Source organism: Mirounga leonina, unplaced genomic scaffold (genome assembly GCF_011800145.1).
Source record: "Mirounga leonina isolate KUSES-001 unplaced genomic scaffold, KU_Mleo_1.0 Mir_101664, whole genome shotgun sequence".
NCBI classification, from domain to species: domain Eukaryota; kingdom Metazoa; phylum Chordata; class Mammalia; order Carnivora; family Phocidae; genus Mirounga; species Mirounga leonina.
In genome coordinates, this window is record NW_023270175.1 from 8,787,022 (window position 1) to 8,796,354 (window position 9,333).

Here is a 9,333-nt window from a genome sequence, read left to right on the forward strand (position 1 = left end):
CCAAAGAAAAGGTGGGAGAGCTTTACAAGAAGAAACACTTGTGAAGATCATAGACCAAAGGCATAAACCTACTGAACAACTAATATTTAATCAGAAAATTATAGAAAGTTCTGTCTCCCCTACACATTACAATGACACCAATAGGACTGTAGTATACTAACTGTGGATTACTACTGAAAGAGTTACAAAACAGAGTATCTCTCTGAGAAGGAGTACTTCTAGAACCCCAACTCAAGAAGAAAAAACAAGGACACTGTAAGAATTTGATGCCTTCAGTATCTAGAGCTACACAAAACAAACAGTGTAATTCTTGGAAAAATTAACAAATTCTCACACTAAAGACCTCTTTATCTCAATTCTTCTCACCCAATGCATCCCTTCTGATTTTTAACAACAACAACAAAAAGTACCAGACATGCTGAAAAGAGAGAAGGAAAAACAGAGTCTGAAGAGACAAAGCAAGCATCAGAATCAGACTCAGATATGACACAGATTTCAGAATTATCAGGGAATTTAAAATGACTATAATTAATATGCTAAGGGTTCTAATGAAAAAAAGCAGACATTCAAGAAATGATGAGTAATATAAGTAGAGAGATGAAAATTTCTGAAAAAGAATCAAAAAGCAGTGCTATGTATTAAAAACTCTGTAACACACATGAAGAATGTCTTTGTTGGGCTCATCAATTGAGTAGACATGGACAAGGAAAGAATTAGTGAGCCTGAAGATAGAGCAATAGAAATTTCTCAAGTTGAAATGTAAAGGAAAAAAGGAAAAAAACACTGGAACATCCAAAAATTTCAAAAGAAATAACTGAAATACCAGAAGAAGAAGAAGAAAATAAAAATAGAAAAGAAATATTTGAAGTAATAACATCTGAGGAATTTCTAAAATGATAGTCACTAAGTCATAGATCCAGGAAGTTCAGAAAATGCCAAATAGAATAAATACCAAAACACCACACCTAGGAGTATTTTATTCAAAGGACAGAAAAATAAAGACAAAGGAATATATTTTTAAAAGCAAGAATTAGGATACCTTATCTATGGAAGGAAAAAAATGTACAAACAAGAAGAGAGTAGCATGAGATATTTAAAATGTTAAAAGAAAAAAAATCCCCAGAATCCTATATCTAGTGAAATTATCCTTAAATATGAAGGCAAAGTAAAGCCTTTTGCAGACCCCACCTTAAAAAAACAAAAACAGGGCGCCTGGGTGGCTCAGATGGTTAAGCGTCTGCCTTCGGCTCAGGTCATGATCCCAGGGTCCTGGGATCGAGTCCCGCATCGGGCTCCCTGCTAGGCGGGGAGCCTGCTTCTCCCTCCGCCTCTGCCTCTCTCTCTGTGACTCTCATGAATAAATAAATAAAACAATAAAAAAAAAAACAACAACAACAGAATTTATCTCCAGTAGACTGGTCCTCCAAGAAATGTTTAAAGGAAATCTTCAGGGAGAAAGGAAATATTTTAGGTCTACCTGAAAGAAAGGAAGATCTACATAAAACAAAGGAAGAGCATCAGATAAGGAATAAATAGAGGCAAAATAAAATTTACTCCTTTCCATACTCTTGGTTTTCTTTTCTTTTTTTTTTTTTTTTGGCAGAGTCGGTTGAGGCTTTATTTGGGAAAAGACACTTGAATCGGCTTTTAGTTGGGAGCATGGACAAGAGGGGGTACCCAGGGCAGAAGACTCCCCCCAAGGATAGGCTGAGGACTGGGGCTGAGTCTTAGGTGGCTCTCCCATTCCCGACACTCCCCGGCACAGCTCCTTTCCCCCCAAAGGCTCTATGGCAGCCGCAAGAGTAGGGAGGCTGGGAGGGACCACCATGGTTGTTAACTTGGATAGGACATCAGACGACTCAGACACCAGCTTCCCGTCACAGGTCTCGATCTTCTTCACGACCACAGCCTTGGAAGAGCCACTGCGGCTGAAGGAACCAGCAGGGCCAAAGCTGGACTGGAAGGAGCTCAGGCCATAGTTGAGGCCGGGGCTTGTGAGGCCTCCATAGGCTGAGCTCAGGCCACCTGAGCAGCCACTCATGGTCTTAGTATGGATACTCATGTTCTGCATCCCAGACTCCAGCCGGCTCTCCTCGCCGTCCAGCAGCTTGCGGTAGGTGGCAATCTCGATGTCCAGGGCCAGCTTGACGTTCATGAGCTTCTGGTACTCGCACAGCCACTGGGCCATGTTCTGCTTGGCTCGCTGCAGGGCGGCCTCCAGCTCAGCCACCTTGGCATTGACGTCCTTAATGGCCAGCTCCCCGCGCTGCTCAGCATCAGCAATCGCCGCCTCCAGGGCAGCCCTCTGGTTTTTGAGGGCCTCGATCTCAGCCTGGAGTCGGCTGATGCTCCGGTTCATCTCAGAAATCTCCATCTTCGTGCGACGGAGGTCATCCCCGTGCTTCCCAGCCAGTGTCTGCAGCTCCTCGTACTTGATCTGGTACATGGTCTCGGCCTCAGCCCGGCTGCGATTGGCGATGTCCTCGTACTGGGCCTTGACCTCGGTGATGATGCTGTCCAGGTCCAGGGAGCGGCTGTTGTCCATGGACAGCACCACCGACGTGTCCGAGATCTGGGACTGCAGCTCACGGATCTCCTCTTCATACAGCTGCCTTAAGAAGCTGATCTCGTCGGTCAACCCTTCCAGGCGGGACTCCAGCTCTACCTTGTTCACATCCTTCTTGATGAGGACAAATTCATTCTCCATGTCTGCACGCTCTTTGATCTCCTCCTCATATTTATTCTTGAAGTCCTCCACCAGCCCCTGCATGTTGCCAAGCTCCACCTCCAGCTTCAGCTTCTCCTGGCCCAGGGTGTCCAGCTACCGCTGGAGGTTGCTGACGTAGCTCTCGAACATGTTGTCTATGTTGCTCCGAGCGGTTTTCTGCTGCTGTAGGAGGCTCCACTTGGTCTCCAGGATTTTGTTCTGCTGCTCCAGGTGCCTCACCTTGTCAACGAAGGAGGCACATTTGTTGTTGAGGGTCTTGATCTGCTCCTTCTCTTGGGTGCGCACAGCTTGGATGTTGGGGTCCACCTCCAGCTTAAGGGGGCTCAGCAGGCTCTGGTTCGCTGAGACAGCCGTGATGGCCCCCACGCCGCCGCCGTAGCCCCCGACCACACTCACGCTACTGCTCGGGACACCCCGGAAGCTGCTGGGGCTGCCGCCCACCCGGGAGAAGGCAGAGGAGCTGATGCGGGAGCCAGGCCCGCTCGTGTAGGAGCAGCTGCTGAAGGCCCGGGGGCCGGAGGCGGACATCTTGTAGGACTTCTGGGTCACCCTGATGGACATGGTGGAGGCCGGAGTGGAGGCTGGAGTGGAGGCGAGTAGGCTAAACCTGACAGAGGTTCCAGAAGGAGCCGAGAAGCTGCTTCTAGGTGGGACCCATAAATTCTAGCAAACTTTTAAGGAAGAAATGACGTTAATTCTTCACAATGTCTTACAAAAAATAGTAGCATAATGAACATTTTCTAACACATTCTATGAAGCCAGCATTACTCTAATGTCAAAATCAGATAAAGAGATTACAAGAAAGAAAAGCGACAGACCGATATCTATAATTAACATAAATGTAAAAATCCTTAAGAAAATGTTAGCAAAATGAATCCAACAATGAATGTATTAAAAAATTATACACCATGACTAAATGGTCTGTGAAGCTGTTTCAACATTTAAAAATTAATCCCTTAATATAATCTACCACATCAACAGAGTAAAGAAGAAAAATCATATGATCATATTAATTGATGCAGAAAAAGCATTTGACAAAATCTACTACCCATTCATGGTAATAACTCTCAGCAAACTAGGAATAGAGGGGAAATTTCTCAATTTGATAAGAACATCTACAAAAAGCCTACAGGTAATATCATGATTAATCAGAAAAAACTGGACACTTTTTCCCTGAGGTTGGGACTAAGGCAATATGTCTTTTCTCAACACATCTATTCAACATCATAATGAAAGTCTTAGCTAGTGCAATAAGACAAATAAAAACATGAAAGGTATACAGCTTGGAAAGGAAGAAATAAAACTATCTTTATTCATAGATAACATCACTGTTTATGTAAAAAATCCCCCCAAAGAAGAACAAAAAATTTCTGGAACTACTGAGTATAACAAAGTTGCAGGATGCAAGGTTAATATGCTAAAGTCAGTTGCTTTCTTATATGCCATAAATTAACAAATAGAAATTTAAATTTAACAAAACAGTATGGTTGTTAATAGCACCTCCCCAAAATGAAATACTCAGGTATATATATAACAAAATATATACAGGAACTATATGCAGAAAGCCACAAAACACTGATATAAAAAAACAAAGATCTAATAAATGGAGAAAGGAATTGGAAAATGAATTGGAAGACTCAATATTGTTAAAATGTAAATTCTCCCCAAGTTGATCTGTAGATTCAACACAATCTGATTTAAAACCTCAGCGAGAAGATAGCAGGAGGGGAAGAATGAAGGGGGGGAATCGGAGGGGTAGATGAACCATGAGATACGATGGACTCTGAAAAACAAACTGAGGGTTCTAGAGGGGAGGGGGGTGGGAGGATGGGGTAGCCTGGTGATGGGTATTGAGGAGGGCACATTCTGCATGGAGCACTGGGTGTTATGCACAAACAATGAATCATGGAACACTACATCTAAACCTAATGATGTAATGTATGGGGATTAACATAAGAATAAAAAAATTTAAAAAATAAAAATAAAACCTCAGCGAGATATTTTTTAATTATTGACAAACTTAAATGGTAAGACAAAGAATGTAGAAAAGCCAATATAATATGAAGAAGAACGGAGTTGGAAGACTCACATTATGTGATTACAAGACTTACACTAAGGTTACATTAATCAAGACACCATAATGTTGGATGAAAGAATAAATACATAGATCAGTGTATAAACAGCCTAGAATAGACCCATACAAATATAGTTAGCTGATCTTTGACAAAAGTGGATAGGCAATTCAATGGACAAAGGTAGTCTTTTCAATAAATTGTGCTAGAACAATTAGACACCCATATGCCAAAAAAAGAACCTAGATATATATTTTATATCTTACATAAACATGAACTTAAAGTGGATCACAGGCCTACATGAGAAAAGCAAAACCTCTGACATTTCTAGAAGAAAACATAAGAGAAAATCTATATGACCTTGGTTTTGGTGCTGAGTTTTTAGATAGAATACTCAAAAGATGAGCCATCAAAGAAACAATTGATCAATTAGATTTTATCAAAATTGAAAACACATGCTCTGTAAAGAAAACTGTTAAGAGAATGAGAAGTCAAGCCACAGCCTGGAAGAAAATATTTGCAAAATGCATATCTGATAAAGGGTTTGTATCTAAAATATACAAACACTCAAAACTCAATAATAAGAATACAAGCAACTCTATTAAATAATGGGTAAAAAACATATTAGGGAGAGAATAGACAAATCTCCCATGCAAAAGAATTCTAATAATTTATGTAGATACTCTGCCTTCAAAGAGATGGGGAAAAAAACCCCAACTCCTTAAGTGTGAACTACACCTTGTGATTTCCTTCCAAAGAGCATAGTATGGAGATGAAAGGCATCTTCACAGTGGAGACAACTGACCAACTCTACCTCAGCCAGGTGGTCAAGGTTAACAAGAGTGATGTGTCATGTTGATGGTCTGTACTCTTGATATGATGTGATGAGAATGGCACTTTGCCTTGTGTTCTTCCTGCCTAAAACTCATAACCCCAATGGGAAAAACATCAGACAAATTCCAGTAGGGGGGATTCCTGCAATATTCCTAACCAGTACCCCTCCAAATTCCCAAGATCATCAAAAACAAGGAAAGTCTGAGAAACTGTCACAGCCATGAAGAGCCTTAGGAGATAAGACAACTAAATGTAATGTGGTATCCTGGATGGAATTATGGATTAGTAAAATCCATGGAATATCAGTATTATAACTGATAATACTAATTATGGAAATCATGTAAATACTATATATGGAACATTAGTAAGATCGTGGAATAATAAAATAACTCTAATTAAAAAATGAAGAAATCTGAATAAAGTATGGACTTAAATTAATAATATATCAATATTTGTTCATTAATATTGGGAAATAACCATACTAACATAAATGTTAATAAGAGAGGGAAATGTGTGTAGTATGTGGGAACTCTCTGAATGATCTAGTCAATTTTTCTGTAAATCTAAAACTGTTCAAAAAATAAAGTCTATTACCTATAGAAAATTAACATAGATAAGCATCTGGCCTGAACAGAGAGCTTCTTCCCACCAGCACAAAATAAATTCCACAAAGTCCACCTCTTCAAAACAGTACCACCAAAAGGGGGAAAAAAAAATCCTTAGATGTTAGAAATTCCCCAAGAGAACCCTCCTACACTGTTGGTGGGAATGCAAGCTGGTGCAGCCACTCTGAAAAACAGGATGGAGGTTCCTCAAAAAGTTGAAAATAGAGCTACCCTATGACCCAGCAATTGCACTACTGGGTATTTACCCTAAAGATACAAATGTAGTGATCCGAAGGGGCACGTGCACCCCAATGTTTATAGCAGCAATGTCCACAATAGCCAAACTATTGAAAGAGCCTAGATGTCCATCAACAGATGAATGGATAAAGAAGATGTGGTATATATATACAATAGAATATTATGCAGCCATCAAAAAAAATGAAATCTTGCCAATTGCAATGACATGGATGGAACTAGAGGGTATTATGCTAAACAAAATAAGTCAGTCGGAGAAAGACAATTATCATATGATCTCACTGATAAGAGAAATTTGAGAAACAAGACAGAGGATCATAGGGGAAGGGAGGGAAAATGAAACAAGACGAAATCAGAGGGGGAGACAAGCCATAAGAGACTCTTAATCTCAGGAAACAAACTGAGGGTTGCTGGAGTGGTGGGGGGTGGAAGGGATGGGGTGGCTGGGTGATAGACATTGGGGAGGATATGTGCTATGGTGAGCGCTGTGAATTGTGTAAGACTGATGAATCACAGACCTGTACCCCTGAAAAAAATAATACATTATGTTAATAAAAAAAAAGAAATTCCCACAAGAGTTTGATAGTTCATAATGCTAAATTTTTGCTCTATCTGCAAGGTATATTTTGAATGCATACAATTATTTTCTAATCTTTTCACCCTTTTGAAGTCAGTGGAACTTTATTCCAAATCCTTTTTGGTTTGTTTCATTTTCTGGAGGAAAAAAAAAAGGAACTGACTTCAAATCTAAGTTCTGCTACTTTTACTGGTTCTATGGCCTTGGAAAATTGATTTAACCAACCACCAGCAAAATAATAATAATAATCCTTTCCTTGCAGTATTATCATTGTGACTGGGGAAAATAATCATCCTTTCTCTTCATCTAATTTCTAAGGACAATGAATTCCCTTTAACTAACAACTTAAAGTTTGTGATAATGAATGAGAAGACAAAGCAAAACAAAACAGTAAAGCCAAAGAGGCTCCCCAGATACTCAGTGGAGTTCGGGAGGAGACCAGGGAGCAGCTGCTGTTTGGATGGTATTTTGTGAATAAAACCTCCCTTTGACAATTCATCAAAAGGCTGTGTAAAATGTTTAATGGCTTTTTATTTATATTTAGATTCCTGATTGATGTTTCTTTGAATGAAATATGAAGCAGTTCGGCTTCTTATATATAATAAGCACTCAGAAAAGTATCACTTAAAGGAAAAAAAAAAAAAAAACCCAGAACAGGGTCAAGTTGAAGAAGAGAGCTGGCAACACAGTGGGAGAAAAGTTACTGTTATCATGGCGAAAGCCACAATGATTAAGTTATTAATTAAAGGGTGCCTACTAGGAATAGAATTGATCTAGTAGGAGATAATACAGCAACTCTAGTTTCCAGGGCACAAAAACTCTGGCTTTTTCCCTTCAATATCTAAGTTTATGGACATAATCCACCCTCAATGAATATAGGAGTTTTGTGAGGCTTTTTGGCATTGATCTAATATCTATAGTTTTATTTTTGTCATATATGTGCATTTTTTTTCTGTTCATTCTTGTTTAGAGGCCCTCCTTTTACTGGACTTCAGGTTTCTATGTGGAGAGACATTAGTTACCATAATACTTCTGCCCTCTCTATAGGAGGAGGAGGAGTGATTTACTTGGTTAGTATAAGAGAGAGAATTGGATGGTTTTGGCTCCAGCATGTCTCTTTGGAAGATCCGTCTGACTACAAAGTAAGGACACGCTGCTCTGCTCTCAGCCACATAGAAGAGTAAGTGGTCCAATCTCGACATCTGTTAGAGGTGGTCTGGAAGTGTTTAAGCAGTGCCTGTGATCCTTCTGGGATGCAATAATAGAAAGTCATTTGTCAGTAGACAATCTAATGCATGCTCTCCAGTATCTCTTTATCTTATGTCTCCATTGATTTAGAATGTAGGAAATTGTTAAAAACGAGACAGGCCCAAAATGGAGTCACTTGTGCTAAGCCACATGTCACCAAACCAAGGCTTAATACTTAATGTAATTACAGCTTGGGCTCTCCCAGAAATAGAATCTTAAACCAGTCAATCAGGAATTACCTGATCAATACTGGTGAGGTAATCTGCCTGATAAAACTGCTATCCCCTAAAGGAAAGTGAACTTGCTACAACCAACCTGCTTTTTGCTAGTATAACTTCCTTTCCCCATTTCTGCTGCTTATAAAAGCTTTCATTTTGTGCAGATCCTTGGAGCTCCTTTCTATCTGCTAGATGGGATGTTGCCTGATTGTCATGAATCATTGAATAGAGCCAATAAAATATTTAAATTTATTCACTTGTGTTGTTTATTGTTTATTTTTATTTTTTTAAGATTTTATTTATTTATTTGACAGAGAGAGACAGTGAGAGAGGGAACACAAGCAGGGAAAGTGGGGGAGGGAGAAGCAGGCTCCCCACTGAGCAGGGAGCCTGATGTGGGACTCGACATGGACTCCCAGGACCCTGGGATCATGACCTGAGCCGAAGGCAGACGCTTAATGACTGAGCCACCCAGGCGCCTCTTGAATTGTTTTTTTAAAACAAAGTTAAAGGATATGGCATTTATTGTTTCTATTCCAATGCAACTCTCCCCAAAATTACATCTTTATAAAAGAGCCCTTGCATCAAAATTGAGCCATGACTCTGCATTTCCATTTAGCCAATAGTCCCAGAATTATTGGCAAAGGGTATTATGCTGTGAAAGTTGACACTTCTGTTGGTGGCATAAAGACTGTCATGGGAAGGGTGTGCCAGATACGAGTGATGCATAATATGTAACTATAGATGATTGTCTATTAAACCAGATACCATAAATATAATTCTTGTCATCCAAATT

The 9,333-nt window shown here is 39.9% G+C and overlaps 1 protein-coding gene across 1 annotated transcript; it reads right to left on the minus strand.

Moving 5' to 3' along the window:
- Positions 1–362: 362 nt before the first annotated feature.
- On the minus strand, positions 363–3,307 carry LOC118010843 (keratin, type II cytoskeletal 8-like). Its single transcript, XM_035005562.1, is given in 2 exon segments — positions 363–418; positions 1,678–3,307. Coding segments are annotated over 2 exon segments (1,668 nt in total). The 5' UTR covers positions 3,290–3,307.
- Positions 3,308–9,333: the final 6,026 nt, after the last annotated feature.